We start from the raw sequence: 27,500 nt of genomic DNA on the forward strand, positions 1-27,500 counted from the left end.
GCCCAGATGTAACATCCTCCCCACGGCAGCCTGTTTGCTGTCTTATAGGGGCTCATGATAGGCCAAAGCATGTTGGGACATTTGAAATGAGAAATGGGAATCTCTTGTCTGCATATACTGTATATGGAGATCTCCTTAACTCACGTACTGACAAAACCACAATGCAATGTGAATGCACACTGTCTCCTTATTTCTGTATGCCATTGGTCAAAGCCAACATTTACAATAGAGCTGTTACCATTTAGCCAATAAATATTCACACACACACAATTAAAATCAAACTGCAGTTGACAGCAACTGTGTACCAGCAACTGTCTAAAATCATAAGCCTCTCCTTTTAGCTTTACTTTAGCTGTTCCATAGGGGCCCATTTAATGATTTAAATCCAACAGTCTTAAGATCATGACAGATTGTGTACCTCTCTACTCTGTTTGGTGTGAACACCGCCAGCTTGTCTTGTGTCACGTTTCCAGCCTGAGCGGAGGAAATGGGCCGTGTCATGTCAGTGTGAACTGCAGCGCAACACGCATGATGGAGAGCACTTAAATAACTCATGAAAACCCTGTTCTCAACCCGCACTCGACCATTGGGAGGAACGTTCAGTCTACTGTGCGTGTGAGTGTGTCTGTGCCTGTGCGGTGGCCCTGTTAGTCATGACTGTTTAACCAGGTGCCTTTGAATGTGTTGTGGTTAAGCTAGTGTGCCTGTGTGTGTGTTTTCAGTTGGAAAGAGAGCTTAAGATGAGTTTCTGTAAACGACAGGGGGGCCCTCGCGGCTAAACAGATATAGCCTTAGAGAAAAGAGAGAGAGAGAATGACCTGAGCAGGAGGGAGTGGTAAGCAAGAGAGAAACATACTGTATAACAGGATGAGAGAAAGTGTAAAAAAGGAGGGTGGTTGAGTTAAGTAAATTCAAAAAAAAAAAAAAAGTGCTGTATTTATAAGTGTAAACGGACAAAAAAGGAAGGGTACAGATATCCGGCAAAAAGGCCGTCCAGCTATACTGATTACAGGAGACAGCTGCAGTTTCAACATAAACGCACTGAGCTCAAAAATCCGCTGTGGTGATGGCCTCCCTCAGGGCATACTCACACATGCATGTCATTTATTTTTTGTTTTAGTGCCTTCTTCATCAGGACATCTTCCAACATCTCTCAGTTTCATTATATCACTATCATCCTTTACTTCACCAGCATCCCAACAATTTGCTTTTTCATCGATCTGGCTGAACACCTGACTGTTGATGAAGGAGATGTGAGCTAACCTATAATCCATTGCTCTGGGTCGAGGATGGCAGCAATAAGAAACGGCTGATTACTGATTAGCGGTACGCAAACTGAAAAAAGCAACAAAAAAAGAGTTTGAGTTTGCAAGATTTGCATGTGAACATTTGAACAAATGTCAACGCATGGTTTAAGAGTCTGTGTGTATGTTTTGTGGGCAGGTTGGGTTTGCATTGTTAACAATTAAAAGCAGTTGCTGTTAAACAATGCATTCAAAAGAGGCAAAGGGATAAGATCCCCAGAATATTTGCAAAACAAACTGCATGAAAATCCTAAGTATTATCTCCTCCTGGTCTCACACAGCAGCATGTATAGGTTGACTAGTTAATCCAGTTCGGCTGAGAGGATGATAGCTATTTTAGGTATATATGGATAAAATACAATGGTTGTGGGGGAGCGGGGTTAAAGCGTTACAATATTGTGTGTGAAGACATGACATCACAAGCCTGAAAAGGCTCTTTTTTAAACCCTTCGATGAGTGTGATAGCCACCTCAGACCGTATCTCATTCCCTCCAGGGGTCTCACTACTTCCTTTGTTGCTACGCAGCAGGGTCAAAAGGACACTTCACACAGAAAAGAGGAAGCAGAGATAAGATGCCTGCTAAGTGAAGAGATACAGAAGGTAAGTTTTATTCTTAGTAGTTGAATTATTCTGAACCAAAGCATTTACAATTGTATGATCTAAGTGAAAGTCTCTCACACAGTTGTGACCACACAGAGCGGTTAGATTAAGAATTGCAATATGAAACATGACGAACGTGTCAGATAATGCTGCCAGATTGTAGAATAGCCACAGGCATATGAATCTGCAGTGGTGTGTGTACTAAAATCTATCAAAAATGATCACATGCTATGGACTTAAAAATCGCATCCTATAAACAGGACTTTAAAGAGAACCAGATAGCTTGATTTTAAGCCACAGCAACAAAACAGAGGTGGGAAAAAAAATGTGAATGTGATCTGGCATTTGGGAGAGCTATACTCACTGGAATGTGGGCGGTCAGCTCGGTCTGCTTTCTCTGGCTCCGAGGTCATCGGGTGAGAAGGAATGTGGTCACCTGCAGGCTGCAAAGGCCCCGAGTCGACCTCCTTACTGACTCCAGCCTCACTCTCAATCACAGTACACGCCTGAAAGACGTAAAGACATAATCAACACACTGGAAATAAAACAAGAGTTTTGACACTCCAATGTCCTTATTTAAGATAGAGGGGGAATTCATTAATTAAATATGAATCAATGAGTGACTCTAATTCAATCAGGAACACTTAGACATAGATTTCACCATTTATTGCAACAAATGGAAATACAGTTCCGCTCTTGATAATGCTCCCTGGACCAGCCAAGCACCATGATAAGCTGAAACAGGGAGCATCATGCAGAACCCCACCTGAGTGAGGCAAAAGATAGACATTGAAAACCATTTTAGACTTTGAGTCATGTTAGGACTCTGAACTAGGAAAGTGGAGGCTTGAGTGGTGGAGGCAAAACGTCGCCAGCAGCAGCAGCAGCGAGTGAAGCAGTGTCAGTGTAGCAGGGACCGGTGAGGAGGGAGTCATATTTAAAAATGAGAATGGCTGTGATTGGTGTGTGTCTGATAGGAAGGATAATTAAATCAGCAGGGGTATTACTTCCTAACGATAGGTTTAATTATAAGACCACAAGACTAGATATGGCTTCTGTATATGCTACACGCACACACCAAGAGGTGCCCTGATAATAGGATGGAACAAGTAGCAACAGTGTACATCAGCAATATTGACATATTAATAAAATCTAAACAAACGATGAAAAGACACTGATGGTGCAAATATAGCAATTAACTGCAGATGTAGCCATGTAACCATTTTTAGCTACTGTCACATAACTCAGATTTCTGTTCTAAAAAGACAACAACTGAAGGAGATGCAGCGCTGGGTGAAGAAGTGTCCCTTCCCTGAAGTGACAGAGTTGCAAAACAGACAGACAGAATCAAAGACGGAGAGAGACAGAGAGCAAGAAAGAGTTTTCCTGACAGCCCAAGTCTGTTTGGATGTGCTTTACTCTGCTCCCTTCCACAGCTGAAAGAGGAAAGAGGGATGAGCCTTCAGGAGAGAGATAAGCTGGCCAAGAAAAGCAGAGGGAGAAGCAGAGGGTGGCTGTCTGTGAGCAGAGACAGAGAGAAAGAGCGAGAGCGAGAGCGCGAGAGAGAGAGAGAGAGAGAGAGAGAGAGAGAGAGAGTGGGGGAGAATTTCAAAGAGGCTGTGATGGCTTTATCCATTGATGAGTAGCAGTGAGACAGGCATGGGAGGTGCAGCGCATCTTAAGACATAAAGGCACCCTGGGCTGATGAAATATACATAGCTCTCAGCTGGAGACAGAGACACAGAGCGACAGAGGGGGGGCCCTGAAGACTGACGAGACTCCAAAACCCCTCCTAAACACACACACTGCTAAAAATAAAACACACAGACAAGTTCCTAATGACTTCTCATGAGGAGCTAGGGGGGGAAGTAGTTAGTGCTTTTTTTATTTGAGTGAGTGAGTGAGTGTGTGTGTGTGTGTGTGTGCGTGTGTGCGTGTGCGGTGAATATGCTCTTACAACATTTAACCTCACTGCTGTGTTCTCCATGCAAGACTCTTCATGTGAAATGTTAAACACAGAGCGGCTAAAGAAACAGCTCAGCCATTGATCCTCCACCCATGAAGGTTTGTGTGCTTGTGTGTGTTTGTCTGTGTGAGAGTGAGTGAGTGAGTGAGTGAGTGAGTGAGTGAGAGAGTGAGTGTTTGTGTGCAGACATGCGTACCTGTGCACTTACACTCACACCAACATGCAGGTGCTTGTGAGCATCACGGTGCATCAATGCTCCCTCTTATTTCCACACTACTAAAATCCAAACTGGGAAAAGTAAGACCAGGAATTTATTTACTTGGACCACAACGCAACCCTGGAAAAAAAGCATTTTGGCTGTTGGTATATAATCCACCTGCTGGTCAGGGGAATGTTTTTTTCAACTGCCTTTTGCTCAGACCTATCCAACTGCCCTCTCTTCAAGCCCATACAGCTGCCTCCCTCAAAGCCCCATTTAAACCAACCTTACTTAACCATAAACTCACCCTTTGTTCAAGCTAACAATCCACCTCTCCCACACACTCTCTGTAAAGGCTATGCCACTGAATTATTGAGATCCCTGTGTGTATGAGTGTGTGTGCGTGTGCATGTGTGTGCACTTTCTAAGCTACCAGAGACTGGGTATATTCACTTCTTTAATTTGTTGAGATTCCCTACTTATCTTATCCTCGTCATGAGACGCGCTGGGCGTTTGTCCCCTGTCTGTGTTAGTAACAAGACAGGTGTAAGCAAATAGCAAGGTAAATAGTCACGTCTGAGCCTGGGGACTACCTCTTCTCCAGAAAAACATACACAACAAACATGGCCACAGGTTTCCTAACCTTTCCTGTCTCTCCTTCTCGCTTTCAGCCTATTTGTATTAGTCTTTTTTTAATTAAAAGAGCACACGTGAGGGAGTAGTTTATGAATTTCACACAATGTATATTTAACTGTGAGAGACAAGTATAGGTATACTGGAGCGGACACTAAGTTTCTAAACTACTCTGTCAGGTCCGGGCCATGAGACTTTGTATTTTAATTACTGAGATATTGTTGCTTCTCTCGTCCACAAAACAGATGGTGGAAAGTAGCACTTAACATATAAGCTGGGACGCCAACATTTGATGGAACGCATTTAGCTGTTGCCATAATGGCTCCCACATGACTTATCTATGCCCATATAATTAGGGAGGGGCATGATTACTTACAGTCTGTCATGTTACATAACAGAGTGTTACTGTGGGCACAACAATTGTAAGAACAGTAACACAACATAGTTGTAAGGTTGAAAAGACTAAAAGTCTACAGCTCTGTGAGGCAGAACTTCACAGACACAGTGCTTTGAGCAAAATGCCAACAATGGCATGCTAACATTCTCACAATCACAATGTTTACATGCTGATGTTTAGCAAGTAATGTTTGCCATGTTTGCCATTACTGTAGCATGTTATGTTGACATTTGCTAATAAACAGGAAACACAAAGTACAGCTAGGGCTGATGGTATCTTCCTTGGTTTTGCAGCTCTTTGGTTAAAGCCAAAGCATTGGACGAAATTTTGAACTGATGAAAATGTTAAATGGTGTCTGAGTTTATATGCACACTTGATGCCCTTTGACTAGAGCAGAAATAGGCCAGGGACATGTAAGATGCAGCACAGTAGTTAGGAGGTGAAATGAGAAGGAACTACAGAGGTAGTAGGCTACTAATTGAGGTTAATTCCACAGTTCAGCATTATCTCCTCTAATCGGTAAGGAGGAAGTTGGTAATGGATGATGCTACAGTAAATGGAGAGAGCCTGCCAGCAAAAATCACACAGAAGCTTGAAGTACTTTATTTCCCCCAAAGGATCACAAGACATTGCCAACTGAGTGCAGAGCTTGATATGAAGCTGCAGATAAACAAGAGTCCAGAGGGAAAAGTGTGAGTGCTTGTGTGCGTGTATGAGTGTGTTCGAGAGAGAGGCCTATCAATCGCAACTTCTCTAGTCATTTGCCTGTCTCAACATCTCACCTGTCGACCTCTTGACGCAGTGACACTTGAGACCAGGGCTGTAATCTCCCAGTTTATTGGTCGATACGTTCTGGCTCGACCAAAATTCTGATTGGTCGATTTTTTGCCGTGTTAATATCATCAGGTGGAAGCATAGATCGTTACAGTCTATGGCCAGAAAGCACTAATTGCTAATGGGGGTGTTTTCAGAGCATCCCTGTTTCACAGGTAACAGTCTGTCTTCAGAACACCCCCCTTGTTTTCTCTTATGTTGGATTAGCCCGACCCACTGGGGACAGATTGAAGAAAGAACTAGAAAGCCTTGGTTTAGTGGTTTGCTGAATATTTATTTAATTGGGAGTGTTTCATTTACAGTCAGTCCTCCTCTACCATGTCGAAGACTCAGTGTGGCGGCATTTTACAAAAATAGATAACGGAAAAAGTTGAATGCAAAGTTTGCATGCAACAGTTTGCATATCGCAGCACGACTACAAACATGGCATATCACTTAAAAACGGTAAGCTAACTTTTCTGCGTTAGGTTGCTCTGTCTGTTTGGAGTAGGCTATATGAACATATCAGAATTGGCATATTTCATAGTCTAATACTCGTTTTATAACTATAGGCTCACCCACCCGCAACGACGGTAACGTTCCCCAGACACACCCAGACCACGCTGGATGTTAAGCCTCTATCATCCAAACGCTAAAAGAATATCATGGAAGGAACTGTTGACTTTATTGCTCAGGATATGAGGCCCATTGATGTTATGGATGGCTGAGGTTATAAGAACTAGTTAATGTACAGCGCCAGCACGACACACCATCATGCATGGACTAACCCAAAGTGGGGGACTCAAAGAGAAAGTTTCAGAGTTAATGCAACACAGCGAGGCACTGAGCTTGACCACAGATATGTTTAAATATACAGTATATTTTAAAGTGGACATGCCTTTTGTGTTTAAAAGTAAACCTTAAATTAATAGTTATTTGTGTCTCAGCGGCAAAGCTGAGCTCCGATGTTCAGCCGCTCCGTGCGAGGACATGCACAGAGCGCTGATGCAGCGCTGTCAGAGCCAACAGACAAGTGTTATTTCAGTGCAAAAGAATCAGGTCTAAAAAGATTTAATATACTGCAAATAGCCTGCACGGACAAGTACTGTGGGACAGTACAGTTAATTAATCTTAAGTTTTTTTTTTTGCCCCTCCGCAAAACCCTCCCCCCGGACTCAATATTACTTCATAGAAGTGGCATACAGGGAGTGATGCACATTACCCAGAAACACATGCACCTACAATAACTCTCTCTCTTTCCCTCTCTCACACGCCCACACGCACACACGCACACGCACACAGGGATCTAACCCAGGCCTCTCCAGGGACATCACGGCCATGCCCATCGATACTTGAGCACTGCACAACATCTGCAGTTCAACACCTACAAGATTCATTAAGGAGGACGGAGACAGAAGCAAAAGGATGCATTGACGAACAGAGGAGGTGGACGCACAAGTGTGTGTGTGTGTGTGTGTGTGTGTGTGTGTGTCACCAGGGGCCAGTGCCATCCATAAACACTGCTGACAGCCTAGACAGGAAATACACTTGAGGATGTCGATAAGTTAGACAGTGGGGGTGAGGATAGATCAATAGGAACACAGAATGATGTCACTGGCTTCATATGAGATCACCGAAGGCAACTGAGGATTTACATAAGAAGTTTTGGTATTAAATTAATTGTGTTATCACAAAGTGTCCCATATTACCTATTTTACAGGAACTACGGAGGGAGTAAGACCAAGGAATTGAATCCTTTTTTATTATAATTTCATGAACTAGTCCTTCTCTCGCGATCCTCCACCACAACCAGCTGAAGAGTCAACTAAGACTGAATACAGACTTTTGAAAGACCTTTTTCTTAGTTTCCTCTGTCCAGCTGTTGTTCTGCTTTTTCTGCACTGGCATTACCACTTGATCAACTATTGTGTTACATCATTTAATGTTAGATGCTTGCAAAGCAGATGCTTATTCATGTGAAAATGCCACAGATTAGAACTTCAACATTTTGGGGAATAAATAACTCCAGAGTCAAACTGCGATTCTTCCTTGAGATCTGGGAAATGGAAGGAGATGAAACTGATTTCACCCACAGGACATGACTGCACTATATCACGTTTGCCTTTCTTGCCATGGTGTTGAATGCGAGTGCCCGTGTGTGCACACGCTCGGGTTGATGTGTGCTTGTGTGTGTTCTCAGCTCTACTGACATTTCCTAAAACGCGGTTGACATTTCCAGGGGATTTGAAGATTTGATCCCTTCTGTGTTTGAAGAGTTGTGTGCTGCCCTCCTCAAAACACAGGGAAACGCTGCAGCAGAGCCGGCAGAGTGCCCTGCCTTCAGGGCCTTACTCTACAGCATTTGGATTAGCCTGTTCTCACTCACCTCAAGTGTGATCGGGAGAAGACCTGCACTATAATGTCTGCCTTTTACAGATGGCTGGTTCATTGCTTGTTCTTTTACCTAGTCTTGCTTCCTCTGAGTTGTGGAGTGTTTCTGCTTCCCTCAACTGAGGCAAAAAAGCTATGGCCAAAAGATATAAGAGAGGCAAGTAGATAGAAATGGTGTGGGAGGGAGCGAGATGGAGGGAACTCAAGAAAGTGTGAGAGAGAGGGAGGGAGAGATCTGTTTCTCTTGCTACAGGCTGGTTAGTGGAGCAAACTGACACAGACTGACATCTCTCTTCCACGGAGGCCGAGTTAAAAAGAGCCTCACTACTCTTTGTCCATTACTCTCTCTCTGGTTCTAACCTTCCCTCTTCTTACTCTTTCAACTGTCCTGCTCTCTCGCTCGCTCTCTCTCTCTCTCTCTCTCTCTCTCTCTCTCTCTCTCTCTGCCCACCCTGCGGCACCCATCTCTTGCTTTTTCTGCCTGGATGGACTCGGAAACACACACATACTGTATAAACACACACACACACACACACACACACACACACACACACACCCCAGCCCATAAAGCAGCCATGAGGAGGCCCTGGGCACAAACACAGACCAGGCTTGGGTCAGTCAAAGGCAGAAGAAAAGGGAGCCCGAAAGAAGCAAGCCACACACTGAGGCTGATCTGAGGGCAGCTGGATAGACACAATTTGACAATAGAAATAAATAGATGCATACAGAGGTGCACATGCATGCACCAACTACCCTTTCAGGCATCTGTTTATTCAGTTTCCTTTTCAATATAAGCTGATACTTGTAAGGGACTGTTAATGTTTTCTGAAAGATTACATTTAAGAGAACAAAAGAATTGGGCTTACTTATTTGATTGTCTGCATGACTGAATATACAGAAAATACACAAAAACATACACACACAGCTTGAATGCTAACCCCACCGCAACATGTGCAATGTTATCAAAACTCATTCATGTAGCATGTTGCTTAACCTACCTTTCCCCAAAATAAAACACTTACACAGTTGACCATATGTCTTGTATAGCCAAATAACAAAACATCCTTTAATTGAAACACTAGAACTGATGCTGGACACAACCTGGAGTAAGCCAGGATTAGCTTAAATTTCTTGTCCAGAGAAATACCTCAGCAAACAAGGCTGGCAAACATGGCTGTAAAACATGTGCATTCTGATGAATAGGGAAGCAGAGTACTTGATGTATCACAGTAAACATTTGGCCACTTCCTGGGTTGCTTTGTCCCCCGGAACAGGATGCATGGGTGCAAGTGCCTCAACTATGTGATACTTTATTGATGCTTGTAGGGTGCTTTTTCCCACCCCTTTAAGGCATGTTATAGTACACAGAGCAGGAGCAGGTAGGGACTTCCTCATTACCACTGCATGTATCTGCATGAATGTGTATAATGTATTTTACTTCTGTCTATTTTTATCTTTTTTTGTTTATATTCAGAATTCAAATTCAAGGTTAAAAAGACATAACAACTAAGTCAGTGTTCTTTCAATTAAGACTTAGACAGGTTAAACATACAGTTTGGTTATAAGCTGTGGGGTGAGTAGAGGCTAGATGGATGTCAACAAAAAGAGAGAAATGCTCCTTCGTCCACTACAGAGTGTCTTTAGGCTAAAGTCCCAAATACGTAAATGCACTCAATCATACACAGCCTCAGAAACAATGCTTTATACACAACAAGTGTGTGTGTGCAGACAGGTAGTAACATGTATACACAAAGACATACAAACAGCTGGTAACGACTGCAGGGCTGTGTCTTCCTCCTAAGTCTGTTGGGAACTCTAACAGGAAGGGGGTAAGTGCTATCGATTGGCATCTTTCCTGCCTGGCCCAGCTGTCAGAGCAAAAACACGTTGACCGTTTGACCATCTGCTTTTCAGTGCAGCAATAACTACACGGACACACAGAAACACACACACAAACAAACAGTGCTTGCCTTCCAGTTCCTCTAGGATTTGAGGATACACCTGAAGCACTACAGTACCAAGTCCTTTTATGTTTTTGTGTGAGGGAATGGGTTAGGAGCCATAATGAGGAGACTTACAATCCATTTTTTAATATAACTTTATAAGTAATAAGTCACAGAAGACAACCCTTCTACAACATTATCTATGTTTGTTATCCATTACATGCTTCCACACTGTTCCTGAAAAGAACAGTATGTGTGTCGTTTGTACTGCTTGTGGCTAGAGCAAGTATACATTTAGCAAGACAAGCTAGTATGGAGACAGACATGGGTCAATATAAAACACTGCTCTGGGCAGCACTGTGACATTATGAACAGGAATCTCTGCAGCACTCAGCTCTTTGATGGCATTTAGATACGGGCCAGACTAAAGATGGAGGCATACAAATCAGGGGGAGGCATGAGTGGATGGGCAGATAAACAGACTGATGGCGACAGAAAGGCTGCTCGCTGCGGTTTGAAAAATCAAAGGGAGGGATGGAATAAGAAAACATTAGCAAGTGGGTGTTTGTATGCATTTGCGCAACTGGCACTCTTTATTTTCAGCTATCCATAAATTCCTTATTTAGCAGACATGAATGGATACCCTGATGTGGAGAAGTAAACAGATGTCTCCTGAACACGGGTTGTGGCACATTAAGAATGGCGTAGGCCACTATTCCTTTTATGACTGTGGCACACAACAGTTTTTGCAAGAATGAAACCCTAGTTTGGGACAACTGCAAAGTCAGTTAATCTTCATTCTTTAAAATAGAAAGGCTCTTCCAAAAATAAAAAAGATAATGTCCTGGCCAAGACAAAACATACATTACAGAGTACTTAGTTAGATAAAATATAAAGAGACTAATATCATCACATACAATGAAAAAAGATAATGGGATACATGTGTGACATGATAACATAAGAGTAATATATTATAACAAGGAATACTAAAAAACACAAGCACCTCCTTGACTGGCCAAAATGTCAATCTGGTGAAAAAAGCTAATAATAATAATATCGGCTAGAGGAAAAACAATAGTCAGGTGCAATCATGATACAGAGAAACAATCAACATCATTGTATTTTCAGTATTGCTACCAAATATTATGTCCAGTCATAATTTTCAAGCCAAGCTGAAGTATACAGTGGTTGTAAAACTCACCATTGTTCCATTATATTTACAGGATTTAGCACATCATATCAAAGGTGCAGTGTAAATAGGAACATCTTCAATATTAACCATGTTTGTATCAAAATGTCATATTTTATGTGCAGGCTTTATTGCTCCATTTACTGGTAAATGTGAAAGGCTGGTGTCAGCCAAAAACACTGCTGCACTAATATATTTGTTGTCAGGCCCTAGGAAAATATATACAGTAGGTAATATATACAGCACAGCACAGCAAAACAACTCTATTCTCCAGAGGGAGAAGAAAGTGGGGAGACAGCGAGAACAAGATAGAGAGAGATATATAGATAGAAGGAGAGAGAGAAAGAGAGAGAAGCATAAAGGTCTGTTTTCTGCTGGTTGGGTAAAGTGTGTCCAGGGGGCAGCTGAGTGAGCACACGCAACACAAAGCCTGTCATTATTCCCAGCATTCTGCAGACACAACAAACTGCCTCTGCGTGCGTGCTTGCATGATATAGAGACAGAGAGGATGACGATGTGTGCATGTGCGCCTTTGGGTGTGCGTAGAGTTTTTGTGCACGTGTGGAGTTCTAGACATTGACAAAAAGGTTGTTGTTGTGCTTGTCTTCTGTGATGTACAGCTCCTTAAGGATCACAGCACTGTGCTGTCCATTCTCGCCTTTCCGGCATGTGTGAATGTGAGTCTGTGTGCGAGATTTGTTGCAACGTATAGATCCCCCCCCTCCTCCCCTTTTGTTCCCCTCCCCTCTTCTCTTCTCTCCGTCCTCCTGCCTGTCTTTTCCTATGACACCACCACACACGCACACCGCCTCCTGTCTACCAGCTGCCACTTTGCAGCCATTCATCACAGCTATGATTAGTGAGCAGAGGAATGTCATGTAGCTACAGCCGACTCCTCACCCCGACCCTGACCTTTCACCTCTGGACGACCCTGGAAGACCCGGGGCCACAGCAGCTGCTTTTACACTGCGCTGACACACTCCATTTGGCTTGACACCTGCTTCTACACACATCAAATCACTGTGAAACACACACCCACAGAAACACTTATACAGACAAAGATGCAAAGGATGGCGGCAGAAGCAAGATTCAAAACAGTTACAGGGACACACGCACGCTCACAAACACAATGGCCTTTACACATGCTAATGTAGTAAGGCGGCCCTTTTATGAGATTACACAGTCATTACAGTGAGAGGGGTCATGAGAGGCACCTGTAGCTAAGTGGCTCCACAGTCTATCAGGAGCCTGTGTGTGTGTGTGTGTGTGTGTGTGTGTGTGTGTGTGTGTGTGTGTGTGTGTGTGTAAAAACAACAAGAGAATAAAAGACTGTGACACAGAGTGCACTGTTTAAGCTAATGTATAAGCAGACCTTGAGGAGGGATATGGAGACAATATTAGAGCCATTCAGTGGACACTGTGCATATGCTCTGTGTGCATTAAGACACTCTTTGTATGAGTAGATTTTCTGTGTGAGTGTTTGTGGGTGCATTTGTGTGTGCGTGGGTGTGTGTGTGGGTGTGTCTGTGCCTGTGTGTGGGCCCCAGGCTGACAGCTCAGTGCTAGCCATCTGCTAGCAGTCACACCAGGAGAAAGCAACCGCAGCCAAACAATGGAGAGCAATGACAGGATTTGTGGAGAGTTTGTGTGTGTGTGTGTGTGTGTGTGTGTGTGTGTGTGTATATTGGTGTGGTGTGCGCATTTTCGCTTCAAAGATCCAAATGAACCCCTCTCTATGAGCATGTGCGGAGGGGCGTGGCTGTTGTTGATAGGCTGTCTCTGTTACCAGGCGATAGATTAACAAGCCCAAATGGCCATCTGAGGAGGATAGATAGCATGGGCGAGTGTGGGCTCACTTTTTTTTCTGTGTGTCACTTGCTGTCTGCCTTCTGTACATTTGTATGACTGTCTATCGCTTTTCTATTCCCTCTGGCCCACCCTCTCTCTCTTTGTGAGTTGTAAGTGGAGATGAATATACAAAGGCTAGGTGGATGTGCACTACTGAGCTTCGGTTTATGCATAAAATGCACATACAGTTTAGTTTCTAACCTTTTTGTGTGTGCATATGCAGGCTTTTCTCTTTCCAACATATCGTCCAGTAGGTTTGTCAACCTCTCCCTATTTCTCTCTCTCCCTATCTGCAGGTAGAGTGCCATCATGGATGCAGACAGATGGTTGGCTGTTGGGAGGAAGCTGGCTTGCCTGGATTTGACACACCAGTCTGACACAAAGCATTATCCAGCTGGGTAGAGGCCTACTGTGCCTTCTAGAAAGAGCATGCCAGGTGACCATAAAACCGGCTGCTGGTCTGCTGAAGCCACTACCCACATAACCCTAGTCACTATTCTGCCACCAAACACAACACAGGGATGTTTCCAACTAAGAAATACAAACAAGTCAAGACCACAAGCCAGAATCGGAGGCACCTAAAAGGAAATGACCAAGTAAAGACAAGAGGCAAATGGCTGATTATGAAAAGAATCCCTCTCCCTGCACTCCATTTGAAGAAGAGTATCTGTGCCCATGTGCATATGCCTTTGCTGTGAGTGTTGCTTTGGCCATCCATGCCTTTGTACGGCAGCTCTTCAAAGGCAGCCTTCAGTAAGTTTCTGCATTTCCACCTCCTGCCGCTGCTAGAGTGTGTGCATGTGTGTGTGTGTGTGTGTGTGTGTGTGTGTGTGTGCGCGCACGTGGAGCAGTGCCTCCTGTAGCTGGGGGCTATGGCTGATCACCACTACCACAGTGAAGCTGGCATGGCATGCCCGCTGGTGCACTTACAGGGCACACCTAGTTACACAGGCCCAGACTGAATGGCAGGCATTGTCTGGGTGAGAATGCAACAGTTAAGCTCCTGATTAAGGCAGAACAAAGCCCTGAGGGGCAAGAATCATGAATGCATGAAGCAAAACAGGGAGGGAGCCACAGAGGGAGGGAGGCTCTGTAGAGGGGAATCTCATCTGCTGTTGCAGGAAGGCGAGTTGGGAGGGCAAAGCTGAAAGAGGAGAGGAAGGGAAGGAGGCAAATTGGCAATGATGTAAGGGAATAGAATAGAGGCAGTTAGAGAAGGGAGAAGGAGATGAGGTAGGATTTAAGGAGACAGGCAGGTAGGGATAAAAAAAAGGTAGGGAAGGAACAAAGAGGGAGACAGAGTGAAAAAAAGTGGGGGATGAGCAGAGAGGCAGGCTTAGAAGACAACAGAAAGGGAGCCAACCAGGGAAGTAAAGACAGAGAAGAGAGGAGGGAGCTACTGTCAAAGTATCCTCGCTGATAAGGAAGAAGCAATGCTACGCTATTACAGCACTGAGGTAGATAGACATACAGCGCCCTCTAATGGTACTTGTGCACTAGCAATGTGCTTGCCATCCTGCCCCCCCTTGTCCAGTGAGTAAACAGCAGACAAGAGGAAGATATCCATCACTGCCACATTTTCTAATTAACTAAAATGGTAATACACTCATTGGGGCACTGCTATGAAGACCTGAAATAAAAACATTTACATTTTACACTGACTTGAAGGATGTGGTACTATAGGAATCAGTAGTAATCAGTGGACCCTTTATTCTGTTCATTTAATATGTGTGTGTGTGTGTGTGTGTGTGTGTGTGTGTGTATGTGTGTATGTGTGTGTGTGTGTGTGCTTATTCAATATACATATAGGAGAGACAGTAGACTTGTGCATGTGTTTTGTATTAATGAGGACTGTGATGTAGTGTATATTTTGTGCATATGTATACAGACTATTTAATACATCTAAGTTATGTATAAAGTAAACCGAGACACTGCCCTTAAAAACATTTGGGAAAAGTGTAGACCTCCAAAAGTGGCTGGCACAACGCTGTAGTCTAAAAGGTTAAAAATGGAAGAAAGGTATTCAAAACAACAAAGGCACTTTGGTCTTGCATTCTTCATCAGAAGGTGAGGAAATGCTTGCTGGCCTAGAACTGCCTTTTCGCCTGCCATTTCCACAGATTATACACATCATCTGTCTGTTTACAGGTACTAGGGCTGTTGGAACAAATTCCGGAAGTAGAATATAACTCAAATAGTAAAAAAATCGATACTAATTGAACACTGAAATTACTATTCAAATGGGTCCGTTTTTTTAAAACTTAATTTGTAGGCTAACGTTAGCAAATCTTGCCCTTCTCACCACATGTAAAAAACAAAACAGCGTTATGTCACGTCTGTTGGACAATAAAGGTGGTGGCGGGTGTGAGCAACTCAAGGTATTGTGAGATTGTCGGAGCTACGGTAGAGAGACTTAGTACTGTTAGTACAGAGGGAGTGACAGACGGCAGGTGAGAATCGCAAAAGGATAGGATAGGAAATATTATTTCATTATTTAAATTTACATCCACCCAGTCAAAATGCTTGTGATCATTACCTAACTTGTCCTTTTTTTCTATTTGCGTTGCGAGTTGTAGGAGCTTAGCTGTGAGCTTCACGGAGACACCTAATGTTAACTCTAGCTGCCCTTGCCACGACAATTTGGTTAGATAATGTTTCATTACAGGGTTCTCTGTTGATTTCTCTTTGCTGCTGGGTGCTCGTGGTTATGAAAAGGAATGTAAACAAAGCAGTGTGCCAGCTATGCAATACTTCATGACGTAGTTGCCCCTTCAAGTCCCTCTAGTGGACAGAACGTATAACAACAACCACATGCTGATAGTGGCATTGGCAATGCATGAGCCTAAATACGTCGTATAATAATAGGTAATAATGGGGTAAATTTGGGAATTACATATTTTTTGATTAACACATATGGGTAATGTAGGTGCCAGGTTTTGACAGGGAAGAAGTGAGCATGGAGTAAAAAAATACGACATCTCTGGTTCTGCTGCATCGATTTTCATCCGGTTTTTAATGTCCATCGTGAGTCCGACAATGTTAAAGGAATGCAATTGGTGGAGTACTCTTAAGGTATAGTAGCCTATACGGAGAGTCGTTTACACCTTTGTACACCTAATGGGAAATTCATTATCTGACTGTGGCACACTAGTGTATAAAAAACATGCTTGGACCCGTTTAGACAAAAGATCAAAGAATCATTGGTTTGTATTCACATCATCACCTATTCCTCGCTCTGAAGATTAGAATAGATGTCTGAAAGATACAGTGAATGTGGGCGTCCAGATAGAGAGGCCATATTTAATTGCACACGTCATCTTATCGACTTATCGATATTTGTGAGGTTCACAGACAGGATGCAGATGATTATACACACACAAGCGCACACATCGGTTGTAGTACCAGTGATCCCTGGGCCCAGCTGTGCACCAGTAATTATGGAGGTCTTCCATAGAGAGTACGGGCTGGCTTCCAAACCCCAGGCCAGTCAGTGGGTCCTGGCCTGGGCAGAACTCTGTCTCCATGGGCGTCATTGCCTGCCAGCTTCGGCTCCATGGAGGTGCATCATGCTACAGCTAATCATCAAGTCAAACCGCTTCTGAAGTGCAGAGCCAAGCCACAATAAGGAGACAACACATTTCAATAACACTTGTGCAATCATCTGACCTCATTCCATATGTCCCCAGGTTCTTTTCTGTCTTTAGATACTTTGTAGTGGGGTGAAAAAGTCAGTGGCAATGACTCAGAAACTCTCCACATCACTACATCTCTACAGATTTGACGGAGATGTTGACACTAACATCTGCAGTACTTTGTTACATAAACAGACAACAGTGTTGCACATAGGGACACTTTTAAGTTGCGGCCCATACAGCCCGTGATGTATTTTTGTTATGTATGAAATGAAAGTCATGATTAAAACTAACATTTAAGACATTCAGCAGATGTATGCTTGTATTTACAGCAGGAAAGGTACAGCTATTAAGGAAGAAAGAAGAGAGACAAGGGACGGTGAGTTGCTTTATTTGACTTTGTGTGACACGCTGTTGCATCCTCAGCCTCCCCTTAGCCTCCATCTCCACCGCTCCTACCACCACTTTCTTTCTTTTTCTCCACAGGCTGTCTTGGGAACTGTGATGTTTTTTTAAACGGCGCCGGCTTCATGCATTTTTATGTCTGCTCATAAAAAGCAGCTTCCTTTAAAGGCTCCGCTCAACAATGACTCAAGCTCTCGCTGTCAATGGCTGACAAGCGGCACAGGGAATGACAACAGAGAGCCTGAGAGAGAGACTGAGAGACAGGGAGAGAGTCTGAATGAAAGAAAAAAAAGATTTCTTTACAGTTTTGTTTTAACTGCTATTTTTACCTGAATCACATTCGTAACTAGGAGCTGGCTGCCCAATAGACCCAGTTCTCTTACTCTCTTATTACTTACAAAAAAGTAATGTCTAGTTGACGCCCCTTGAAATATCTATGAGTTGTAAACACCACTACAATAACTTCCTTTCTAAATGTCCAAACCAATTTCATTAAAGGGTCAAGGGGGTAAAATGAGTCAAAAATGTAATACATACAGCATTTGTATACCCCATTAATCATCTCACAACCCCTCAACTTATCTTGTAAAGGGGTCCCAATCACTATTTTGAGAAACAATGCCACTGAGGGGCTCTAGTGGAACTGTTCAGGTTTGCTTTGCTAAAGGGCATCTTGACAATAGGAAAAGTTTCTCACCCGCAATCTCTGTTTCAGATCTTGAATTCAAACCTTCAATCCAAAAGTGAAAGTAAATTGTAATCCAATGTAAGGTTCAGACCATCTTTAACCCTACGTTAATAAAGCTCCCTGATTTATCTGAATGGGACCAGTCCAGCAACGTAGGAGGGATGCTAGACAATTAAAACTGTAGACAAATGTCAGAAGTGTGGACCGGCGTTGCTGTGTGAGGAGAGAGAGTAGAGGAGAAATCAAACAAAGGCACAGCTTTACAGAAGAAATGGGTCATGTAACGCAAAATTAAACCATATCCATATAAACAACATCGCTTCATGTGTGTAGAAGCAGCGGATGCGAGGACCTGAGGTGCACCAGTAAACTGGTAAAACCTGAGACCAACGTATAACCGACTGCTATCGGTTGAACTTTGCTCACGTTACTCAGTCCTCTGACGGTCGACATCTAGAAACTAAGCTGCACGGTGCAGGGAACTACTCTGAATGGCACATGATCAGAAAAAGGTTTACCGAGCGTGAAAGACAGATGTAAATGGATAAATGGGGAGATGAGAGACTTTTTGAATTTAATTTATCAGGAACTCGCAAAGGAAATGGCCAACAAAGTTTATGACTAGCCGTGGGACATCCTCCGGAGTAAATGGAAGACGCTCAAACAGCGAGACATATCCCAAAATAGATTTGCCTCGCAGCGGTGCCGGAGGGAAAATAAAAGGCAAGTTGCATCTGCATCATCATAGCAATGTGTTGATAGTCATTGTTTTCTTATTATAGTTTGAATGTTGCTATCAGCTGGCACATAAGCACTACAACTTGTGCAATATCGATCATTTGTTGGTAGACTGCGCAATCTATTTGGTCTAGAAAACATTTTTTTCGCAAATGTTTACTTGAATGTTGAGCAATTCAATGTGAAAGTGAATGGAAACACCTTAAAATGTCTCAAATCAATTCGATACACCAATTTGATCGCAAAACAGCATGTGACTTCCTTACGCACAGGTTTTTAAGTTTTATACAAGTGAATGGAAACTTAGCTACAGATAACAGGGGAGTCAGCACACAAACACATTCATCAGACACACAAACACACAAACCTTCACACACCAACATGAACACTGATAGCTCACATGCAGGCCCCAAGAGAGAGATCTCCCCCTAACCACAAAATGCCCCACCACACACAGCCACACACACACACACAAACTCTGTAAGACTTCATACATCGCTACAAACATCTCAATCCCTTACCATCCTTACCCATCAGCACCTTCATCTCTCTCTCTCCTCTATCAATCCTCCCCTCTCTTCTCTCTCTATTGCAGACCAAGTGGTACTGATCCCATCTGTGTCTGTTGGGGCGTGAGATGTATTTTAAGGCCACATTAACAGCTACCCAGTTACCACCACATTAACATCTCGTGACCACACTTCCCAACCTGTGTTTGTTCTCTCTCTTGCCATCTATCTCTCTCTTAGCTTTCTGTCTGTATTGCCTCCAACCATTCCTCAATCCCTGTCTTCAAGTACTTGTGAGAGAGTGTCAACGGGCTTAACAAGATCGATCACTCCTAACTCTGTGTACTCCCTGCTAAATCAATGGTTCTTTGTCTCATTAAGCACTGGAAGAAAGTCTTCCTGCATTCTTAGAGCTGTGTATGTGTGTGTGTGTGTGTGTGTGTGTGTGTGTGTGTGTGTGTGTGTGTGTGTGTGTGTGTGTGTGTGTGTGTGTGTGTGTGTGTGTGTGTGTGTGTGTTGAGTGAGAAAGAGAGGCAGCGGGAACGAAATAGAGAGAGAGAAAGGGAGTTTGGTACTGTAGAGGTGTAATGTAATGGGAGAATCTCACTGCGATTAGGGTTTATCCTGGGACACAGACCATTAAATCAAGCTGTGATCCACTACTTCCTGGGGGGCAAGGTAAGGTACGGTAAAAAAAGAGTGTGGACGGTCAGAACAAGAGAGAGCGGTATAAAGTAAGAGAGACTGTGTGTGTGTGTGTGTGTGTGTGTGTGTGTGTGTGTGTGTGTGTGTGCAGTGTTGCGAGAAGTGAGCCAAACCTCACCGCTGACTTGGCCAGGGCCTCTGGAGCCAGAGAGAAAGCCCTGCTAACCACAAACTCTCTTTCTGTGTCTCTCTCACACATACACACCCTTGCTGAAAGTGTCTCACTGTGTGAATACGTCATTTCAAAACATGTGTTATTTGCCAGGAGAGCAAGGAAAGTAGCTTGTGAAAGAGAGAGGGCCATAGAGGAAGAAAAACGGCAGCCTCTGGGACAAAGTGAGTGGAGAACAACGCAGCAATTCACTCTCATCCTGAGCAACGCAAACAGGAAACCCACTCTCTCGCTCCACTTGTGTAACCCTCTCTCATCTTCTGCCCTCACCACTCCACTGTATTTAAATTCCTGTCGCTGTAGCTCATTATATTTCCCAAATGCACCAGAGTAGGTGGTTGCATCGCTGCACTCTAAGTTAATATCGGGACTGCAGAGCCATGAAAATGAATAAGGATAGGGGCTCTTCACACAGCAGCACTGTGTAAAAAGGCCTGGGAGTGCTCATCTACAGCACGGCTGCTCTCTGCCCTTTTATATTTCACAGTGACACTACATTAGCTACCCCTGGATGAGCACACATTCTTCAAGCCCTGTTCTGTGTCCCTGTGCTCAGATATACAGCAAACATCAGAATGTACTAAGTATGTCGGTGTTTCAGTACAAAATATTGAGAAGAGAGGAAGAAACAGAATGACATTTGAAGCGATAAAACATGTTTTAGATTAGGTTTGGGCTTATAATTTCAAATCGTCCAATCGTGATTACTCAAGATCGCGAGATCAAGAGATCAAGTGATCGAGTGATCCGTGGAAAAGAGACGGCAAACTGGTTTGTAATTTAGGTTAGGGACTTAAATTCACGTGCCACTTGAGCTTTAAGGAAAAACCAATCGCCCATCATTCTGTTAATCATCAATCTACAATGTGATTGCCAATCAGCACAAGCCTGTTTCAGATGCAAACATATCAAGTCTGTCAGACAATTAAATGTATTTGCAGAAAGAAGATGGAGCGATGCTGGAAAAAATGAAAAATGAAAAATATCAGCTGGTGAAAACGTCTCTCATCTCAACTGGTCAGTCTGCCTCGTCAGGGCAACCCTGCCTGAACACCCGGACAGCAGACACAAAACACAAACCAGGACTTAATCAGACACACACACACACACACACCTCTGTCTGTCACAACAAGCTGGTGGAAAGTTTGAAAAGTGTTGCTAAGAGGGGGTGGATGCAGGCTTTCTTTGGCATGTTTGTTTTGGTTTATCTATTTTTTTCTGACACCGAAGGTTGAGGAAAAGCTACACAGACCAGTGTGTGTGTGTGTGTGTGTGCGTGCGTGTGTGTGTGTAGACAGAGACAAAAGAAGCATATGGCAGCAGCAGTCAAGGCTGTAAATTAAACATAGAGGAAGATTAGACAATGAATGTGTGATCTGAGACACAGAGACAGCACTGAGCCAGGGGTGGAGCAGACCACTGCAAGACCAGAACCAGGGGTAGATAGAGTGTGTGTGTGTGTATTGTGTGTGTGTGTGGGGGTGTGTTTGTGTTTGTGTGGGGGTGGTTAGGGTGTGTGTGTGTGTGTGTGTGTTAACCACATATTAACACTTGGAACAAATAAATGAGATGACTAACTGCCATGAAAGCGTTGTAAAACAATACAAAGATAAAGAAAATGAGAAAGACAGAGGGGAGAGAAGTATATAAAAGCTTTTAATGACAGTGACACAGGCCAACCATAGTGGAAGCAACATGAAGACTATCCCTGCCCTTTGCAACTAAAGAGAACTGGACCCCTCTGCTCCAAACTAGACAGCTGCTGTTGAGCTGAAGCAAAGCTGCATCTCTGTCAATAGGATTACTGAAGCTCTTCTCAAATACACAATCCAACACATGCTCACACACACATCATACACGTGGCTAGGCACACATACTGTGCATAAATGATCCAACATTGGTTAACAGTTAAAGGGAAAGTGATTGAAACATGGAAAGGGAGACACAAGGACACTTTCAGGAAAAACTCTGAAAGAGAACACTACTTATAATGTACAGTGAGTAAACACGTTTCCAGGTTAAGCCCTTTTTTCAGAACAATTGTCCTGCCATTTTAGGAGTATATTGTGGTCCTCAGTTGCAAACATAATGTGATGTATTGTATACGGTGGTGAAATGAAGCTAAGTACTCATCTACTCTACTGTACTGTGTACAACTTTGACGTGTTTATGGTAAATGGCTGCATTTACATAACACTTATAATTCTAAAAGGCTTCACAATTTTGCTATTTCTTACATACTTTTACTTCAGTAACCTGTGATAGCAATCATACCCACAGCTGGCTGTGACACTGTGGAGATACCGAGGCCATTAGGAAACTGTTCAACTCAAAAACGTTATTGTAAGGTGTTTCCTAAAATAGGTATAGAATCGAATGCAAGGACGGCACTAAGATGATCATTATCATGTTTAAAAATGTTACTGTATCATGGCCTGGGATACCCTGTAATGCTGGGCATTACTGATGAGTAAATCTGGTTTTAGTCTACCTGCCAGATCTCTTACAAATTGGCACTAAATGTCCTACGTGGGATTAGAGACAGAATCTGCACAAAGCAAACCATATCACAGACCCGTCACCTGAGCTTCCAAGCTTACACGCTTTTTACATAACGTACACATCCACACATAGCACTTACAAATTGAATCTTATTGCAAGCCTCTATGCAGTGTCAAATGGGGGAGATGGGAGGAGAGATAGAGAGAGTAGGGTTTAGGGTAATCTGTCACTGTCTCATTACTGGGCCACATGAAGTAGAGGGAGAGTTAGGGAGGCGGAGAAAATGCATTAAAATAAAAACCAAGAGAATGAGAAAAGATGGGGGGGAAGGCGTAAAGAGGGCCAGGTTATTCTAATTTAATAATGTGAGTCAGTTGGGAGCAGATGAAACTGATCGTGTACCTAACTTGAGTTCCTGAACAAACATTTGCTCTGAGAACAGCAGTAGCAGTTTGTGGAAGAATGCACTTCAATAAGGACCCGACGTTGACTTTTGTGAGAACGATTTTCAGGGCCACACAATCACTTTTGAGAAAGAATGCTCTTTAAATTACCCACATACTATGTGAGCATACACACAGGGACAGACGGACAACCACAATCACACACACAGGAGGTAAAGGTGATCTGCTCGAGCCATAATGAGGGAACACTGTTGTTGTGATCCTCTCACTGCAGCTCTGATTACAGCCCGGTGTTCAGTTTCTACGCTAGGAGTAAACACATGAGAACACAATGGGGATTTGACAATACAGCATGCGCACGCACACGCACACACGCACACACACACGCACACGCACACACACACACACACACACACACAGGTTGGTTTGAAACGCATACAGAGGCAGAGCAACAGAGCCGGAACGTGAATGACGCATACTGCCTTCATGTGTGTAAGTTTAGTAGGCTGCATCCCAACTTTCCCCGCTCGCCGTCTGTCTCACAAGACAAAGCGCGTGGCCTTGTTGCCCTCGGCTCATTAGAAAGAGAAAGAGACAAACAACACATATACACAGATATTTACACATAACGTTGCTTTCTCACTCTCATGCTATGGAACTTGTGTCAGTTAAATGGCATTCTGAAGCAGATAAAACAAGTGTTTTCTGCATGTTGATTATTTAGAAGGACCCATGCATATCTTACACATTGTCCCATCACTTGTTTTGTGTTACAAAATAATAAATAATCTATTTGTAACATCACCCTGCCTTGAGCAAGTCACTGTGGTATTCTAAGTGAACTAAAATGTGCCTTTTTACTTCCTGTCAGTGGCTTTACAGAGCTTCCAGCTTGCCATCAGGGATTAGCTCAATACTCAATTCTCCACTCAATCTCATGCTATATAAGGGGATCTGTGTGCGTGTGTGTGTGTGTGTGTGTGTGTGTGTGTCTCTGTGCATGCACGTGTGTGCCGCATGTGTGTTAATGCGTGCATGTACACTCAGGGGTGATATTAGTTAATCATAGCCTTCCCTTAGCATAAATAAAGACCAATTACTGTGCTTCCCTATGGGCCCTTCACTATTAGCACACTAAGGACCCCAAAGTGTGCTGCCCCATAGCTAATACAGCCTTGGTATAACAGGCAGCCTGCTGAATGATGATGATAAGCACCACAAAGGGTAACAGAAGGACAACATTCACAACATCATAAAGACTGGGGCTGGATTATTCATATGTGCCCCAATGCAGATCAGTAAAGTGTGGGGGAAAAAAAAAAAATATATATATATATATATATATATATATATATATATATGATACTAATCAGAATCATTTATACCTTCTCAGTAATGAATAAGCTTAAAAATAAGCTTCACTTTCTTGGCCAAGTACAGAGGGATTTGTGTTGCTTACGCTGGTACAAATGTGATTGCTGGGGGGAAGTGAGAGAGACGCAATTGGTAATAGACTAAACTTATCATTACACATGCAATAAAGTTAGTCTTCGATCCCAATGTTCATGTGAACCATATTGTTACATAATAGATTAGCCTTTATATCAATCCCAGTTCAGGAGGTCAAATTACCTCCTGCCAGGGTTCAAAGTGATCAAAATGCCCAGAGCCCTGGTCTACAGAGGGAGAAAGGGCCCTTTTATTGATGTACACCAGATGTACCTGCAGGATACAGCAACCAGGTGGCCATGATGTAACGCTCTTGCCAAAAAGAAAATTCTGAAAATTGCTGAAGAAAATGAGAAGTGAAATGCAAGAAGCTTGAATGTTAAAAGTTATTTTCAGTTGTTTCAAAAACCATTTCATGGTGTTTGTAATAATATTTGTTGCATTGAGGAGCCATTTAAGCATTAAACACAAGTGTGTTTTTCCTTGCTTGACAGTCTTCGAAGCTTGCCATCGGATTTTCTGACTCCAGCAAACAACAGTCAAAATTAAGATTTTAAAACTTTCCATTGTAACCCATGGAGCCATACAGTGACTTTATGTTTTACAATGTGTGCCATTTATTTCCTTGTTGGTTTAGCTACGAACTACGAGAGGTTAACTCCAACTGTCCTTCACTTGATGTTATAAAAAGACAAATGAGCGTTTGTTTACCAAATGGGTGGTTGATTTGCGTAATAATTTACATCTGGCTGGCTGCCACCACGTTAATTATTAACACTGGCAGCAAACGGGTAACAGGTTTATTGTTGATCATGTGACGTGACAGTTTTATTTAGTTAACATTACACTGGGTTTGAGAGTCCGGGGCATGTGTTGATGACCTGAGTACCAGTCTGTATCCATTTATGTAATAGCCTGTTTACACTGATTATATACCAAACAACTATTTACAACATACTACTGACTACTAACATACAACATACCAATACTGTATGACTAATAGCTAAAGGAGTAAGAATAACATATTACATGCTCTTTTTATATAGCTATGCAGTGTTGGATGGAAGGAAGCAGGTGATACAACACTCAGTATAACCACCAGAGACTTGAGACTTGATTCTAGCTCAGAGACTTGTAAGCATCTCTTATCCAAACGGAATAGGCTACGCCGGGAGACATTCAATGCTGATGCACCCTTTAACAAGCAAATCCGGCTGTTACGTTTAGACTACTCCTGTTTATCTTTCGTACAGTCAACTGCTAACTTTTGCCATGGGATTTTTGCCAAGATAAACGTACCATCAGTTACAGAACTAAAGAAACCAAACACTGTGCCGCTGGTTTCACAGTGCCACCTTCCTTTGTCTTTTCTTTAAGTGGATGTTCACATGCATACAAGTGACACAGCAGCTGGAGACGTGTGCTTCACAGCTCAAAATACACACACATAAACACAAACAAAGTGGACCCTTGCTGGCAGCCACTCATCAGCCAGAGAGGCCAACCTAATTTGGAGGACAGGCTCCTCTCTGCCTGCTAGGGAGGCAGCAGGGATTATGAGCCTTTATGCACACTAATCTAGTTTAGCCACGCTGGGAGAGGGAATCTGTGTGTGTACGAGTGCAAGTGTTTTTGTGTGTGTGTATGTGTGTGTGTGTGTGTGTGTGTGTGTGTGCGCGTGTGAAACAGTAAAAAGGGTAGATACATGAACGTGGTGCATAAGCATGTGTGCATTTGTGCATAAGTGTGTGGGTTTGTGTGGGTTTGTGCATGTGTGTGTGCCCAGCAACCCAGTCTGTTTGAGGAGAGATAGGGAGGCTCTCAAACCGGTTAGAGATGTGGCTTACCCTCTTGTCCTCTGACGGCTGCTGGCATTAACTACATAGGAACACTTTACACATACACAAAAAAAACACACACACACACACACACACACACAGAGAAAACATAGGTAACACTGCCACGCAAACAAGCACATTCTTACTGACATTACTGATAAAAATTGTATGTCCATCTCAGATTGAATGGTAGTGGAAATGTTCATGTTTATGGGGGGACTGTCCAGCCCTGTCCTGCCTTACACACACACACACACACACGTAAACAGACAGACACACACCCACACACACACACACACACACACACACACACACACACACACCCCAGTGGCACAGTGTTTGGTTTCCTTAGTGTTGTGACTGACGGTACGTTTATCTTGGCAAATATCACATGGCAAAAATGTGTGAGCCCACTGCTTAAAATGTGTGTATCTCAACAGTCATGGGTAATAGGTTTGTTGGCTTGGTCAAGTTGCTCAAAGAATCCAATATATTATGATACCTCTGGTCTGGTGTGTGTGTGTGTGTGTGTGTGCGTGCGTGGGTGCGTGCGTGCGTGCGTGTGTGTGTGTTGTCTATGAAGCGCGAGCATGAGGGTGAATTGGCTAGAAGCACCGACACATTCCAAAACAAAGGAGACAGATCTCAAGGCCAAACCAGAGCTAGGACCACACTGGGAAAAAGGAAGACTTCAGGAGGAGAATAAAGAGTTTGGAGAAAGAGAGAGAGAGAGTGTGTGTGTGTGTGTGTGTGTGGGGGGGGGGGGGGGCGCACTGGCTGTACAAGCTTACAGTGTGTATGAGCATTGGCTTGAGTAATTACAGACTTGCCTGGTGTGTGGAGCCGAGAGTCTACCACAACACAGCCCAAGTGATGACACCATACACCACACACATGCACACGCATACACACACAACAGCAATTACTGTAAAAACCATTTAAACAGCTGCTCTATATCCCCATTCCTCAAAACCACATACATTCATGAGCACTTTCCAACCCACCCAGGGGTACAGAATGACTTGAATTGCTGCACAAGGAAGATCATTTTCACACACAAAAATTAAAATGCAAATACAAACACACACACACACACACACACACACACACACACATTCAAGCCCAGGCAATTATATTTAATCTGCTTTAAATATACAACATATGTGATCCAATC

General features: G+C 43.3%; 1 protein-coding gene across 3 annotated transcripts in view; it reads right to left on the minus strand.

Annotated features, from left to right (window-relative positions):
- The window catches only part of gse1 (Gse1 coiled-coil protein), a 154,300-nt gene that overhangs the window by 100,462 nt on the left and 26,338 nt on the right, over positions 1-27,500 (minus strand). For all 3 annotated transcript variants that reach the window (XM_034886812.1, XM_034886726.1, XM_034886905.1), the window contains exon 2: positions 2,270-2,411. In XM_034886812.1, the coding sequence (XP_034742703.1) occupies positions 2,270-2,411 (142 nt within the window). The remainder of the gene's footprint in view (positions 1-2,269; positions 2,412-27,500) is intronic.

The sequence above is a fragment of the Etheostoma cragini genome, chromosome 1 (genome assembly GCF_013103735.1).
Source record: "Etheostoma cragini isolate CJK2018 chromosome 1, CSU_Ecrag_1.0, whole genome shotgun sequence".
Taxonomy (NCBI): Eukaryota; Metazoa; Chordata; class Actinopteri; order Perciformes; family Percidae; genus Etheostoma; species Etheostoma cragini.